This window comes from Helobdella robusta (assembly GCF_000326865.2).
Source record: "Helobdella robusta unplaced genomic scaffold HELROscaffold_104, whole genome shotgun sequence".
NCBI classification, from domain to species: Eukaryota; Metazoa; Annelida; class Clitellata; order Rhynchobdellida; family Glossiphoniidae; genus Helobdella; species Helobdella robusta.
Window position 1 is genome coordinate 11,940 of NW_008703589.1, and position 2,883 is coordinate 14,822.

General features: G+C 37.7%; 1 protein-coding gene across 1 annotated transcript in view; it reads left to right on the forward strand.

Annotated features, from left to right (window-relative positions):
- HELRODRAFT_91510 (hypothetical protein) overlaps nt 1–981 on the forward strand; it is a gene marked incomplete at both ends in the record, with an annotated part of 12,447 nt that extends 11,466 nt beyond the window's left edge. The window contains 2 exons of the mRNA XM_009012326.1: nt 17–474; nt 835–981. Coding sequence (XP_009010574.1) covers nt 17–474; nt 835–981 — 605 coding nt within the window. The remainder of the gene's footprint in view (nt 1–16; nt 475–834) is intronic.
- Between the last annotated feature and the right edge of the window lie 1,902 nt (nt 982–2,883).

Here is a 2,883-nt window from a genome sequence, read left to right on the forward strand (position 1 = left end):
CCTCTCTTCCGGTTAGGGCTGGGCGCCTCGTTATCCATTTCCTACTCGGCACTTTTCACGAAGACTAATCGGATCTCGCGAATATTCAACCAAGGATCGAAATCCGGTCGAAAGAAGCCGATTTTTACTAGTCCGAGATCGCAGTTGATTATATGTGCTGGCCTGGTGTCGATTCAGTTGCTCGGTTCGGTGGCATATTCGGTACTGGATCCGCCGAAACCGTCGGTTCAATACCCGGACCGAGGCACGGTGTGGTATCGATGTAACAACGGAGGTACCCCAATAGCGGTTTCGCTACTCTACAACATGCTCTTAGTTGTGCTGTGTACCGTGTATGCCGTTAAAACTCGAAAAATACCGGAAAACTTTAACGAGACGAAATACATTGCGTTTGCCATGTACGCTACTTGTGTCGTTTGGACCAGCTACGTCCCGATCTATTTCGGCAGTCTTAAGGGCGATTTCAGGGTTGGCGTTAAAACTGATTGATTCTTCAATTCATTTGTTCGTTCGTTCGTTCGTTCGTTCATTCACTCGCCAATTTTTAATTTTTTTATAAACAAATGCAAACAATCAACCAGACTACAAATCAATCAACCAACCAACCAACCAATCACCCAATTAACCAACCAATTAATCAACCAACCAACCAATTAATCAACCAATTAATCAACCAACCAATCAACCAGACTACAAATCAATCAATCAACTAGTCAACCAACCAACCAACCAACCAATCACCCAATCAACCAACCAATTAATCAACCAACTAACCAACCAACCAATTAATCAACCAATTAATCAACCAACCAACCAATCAACCAACCAATGAAGATCCAGATCTCCGGCTTGTGCATGTGTGTTAGCATCAGTGCCTACATCAACCTCGCTTGCATATTCTTACCGAAAGTCTACGTTGTAGTCTTTCAGCCACACAAAAACGTCAGACAAACTGCTAAAAAAGGTAGTCCTAATTATTAATTATATAAATATTTATGATAATAATTATATAAATAGTAATAATAATAATAATAATAGCAGTGGCTGATCTAGCGCTTTTTGTGTTGAAAGATGGTCCGTGTCCGTGAGAATGGTTTAACATGGGCCGACTGAATGAAAACTCTTTTATTTCAACCAAAATCGTTAAAATGAAATAAAATAATTAAAAAATGCAATAATGTTCAGTAAAAACCACAATGCTCATTACAAGGACAAGGGTAAGACGGTAATGTATTCAAATTGGCTATGGAGTGTTCCTATCGCATTAAAAGGCCTAGGTCGATCTGATTACAGAGTCTATTAATTTGTTAATAAGTTAAATCGACTATGGATTTTTAATTAGCGTCAAATTCCAAATATTGAAAAAACCAATCGGGGTTATTTTAAATGTTTTTAGAAAATATTGAACATTTCTCAAAGTCAGCGTCCAGAAGTGAATTCAAACTCTTTTCATATTTCAATAGTCTGTAGTTTCTTGATCTTTAACTCGATAAATAAGAATAGCAATAATAAAATAACAATAATTATAATAATATAATAATAATATTATAATAATAATATAATAGTAATAATAATGCCAATAGAATATTTTTTATTTATTGAGATGATGATTTCGAAATGTTTTGCTTGCCGTGTGCATTCTTTTGGAGCTTTTTGATGGAGTTTTAATTAAATCTTGATGGGTATGATTTTCATCATCATCATCTTCATCATCATCACCAACATCATCATCACCAACATCATCATCATTGTCATCATCATCATCATCGTCATCATCATCATCACCAACTTCATCATCATTGTCATCATCATCATCATCACCAACATCATCATCACCAACTTCATCATCATCGTCATCATCATCATCACCAACATCATCATCAGGAGGGAAATCTCTCTTCAATAAGAACTTGCAAGCTTCAGCTCTTAACTCACTGGACGTTACTAATACAAGTACTGATGATGATGACGATGATGATGATGATGATGACGATTATTATTATTATTATTATTATCAGCTGGTCTGGCGATGTTGATAGCGAAGGGAACATTACAGCTAGCCCGCCCCACGCCCCCACCATCATCATCATCACCTCCTCCGCAATCGTCATCATCACCACTACAACCACCGCTGCCGTTGTCGCCGACACTGCTACCACCAGCTGCTGCTGCAGTAGCGTCATCGTCGCTTCATCAAACGTCGTCGTCGTCGTCAAAAGAAGCGACGCAAACTTTATTAATGTCCTCGCGAGTTGCAACAACAACATCAACAACAACAACAACAACAACATCAACAACAACATCAACAACAACATTAACAACAGCAACAACAACAACAACAACAACAACATCAACAACAACTTCTACATCATCTTCAACAACATCAACATCAACACCAACAACAACACCATCAACAACAACAACTTCTACATCGTCCTCAACAGCTACAACGTCATCTCAAAAAACGCCAACATGGCGGCTCGCTGCTGATAACGATCTTGAGAATTACGTCACTAAAAATAACTCGGAAAAACCCGAACTCAATATAAACAACAACAACAACAACATTAATAATAATAACAATAATAATAGAAACAATAATATTAATAATAAGGCAAAGAAATTTATCAAAGCCAGAGCCAGCAGTATAGATGGTAATACCGAAATTAATTCCTCAATTTCAGATAGATCATCAAACACCACCACCACCACCACTACTACTACTACTGTTACCGCTACTACTACTACTACTACTACTACTACTACTACATCTACTACTACTACTGCAGCTGCTGAAGCTACTACAACGACTTCTAACAGTAAGAATAGTACGGCAAGAAGATCTTCGATGAGTATAACTATGAAGAATTACGGTAAAAGCTA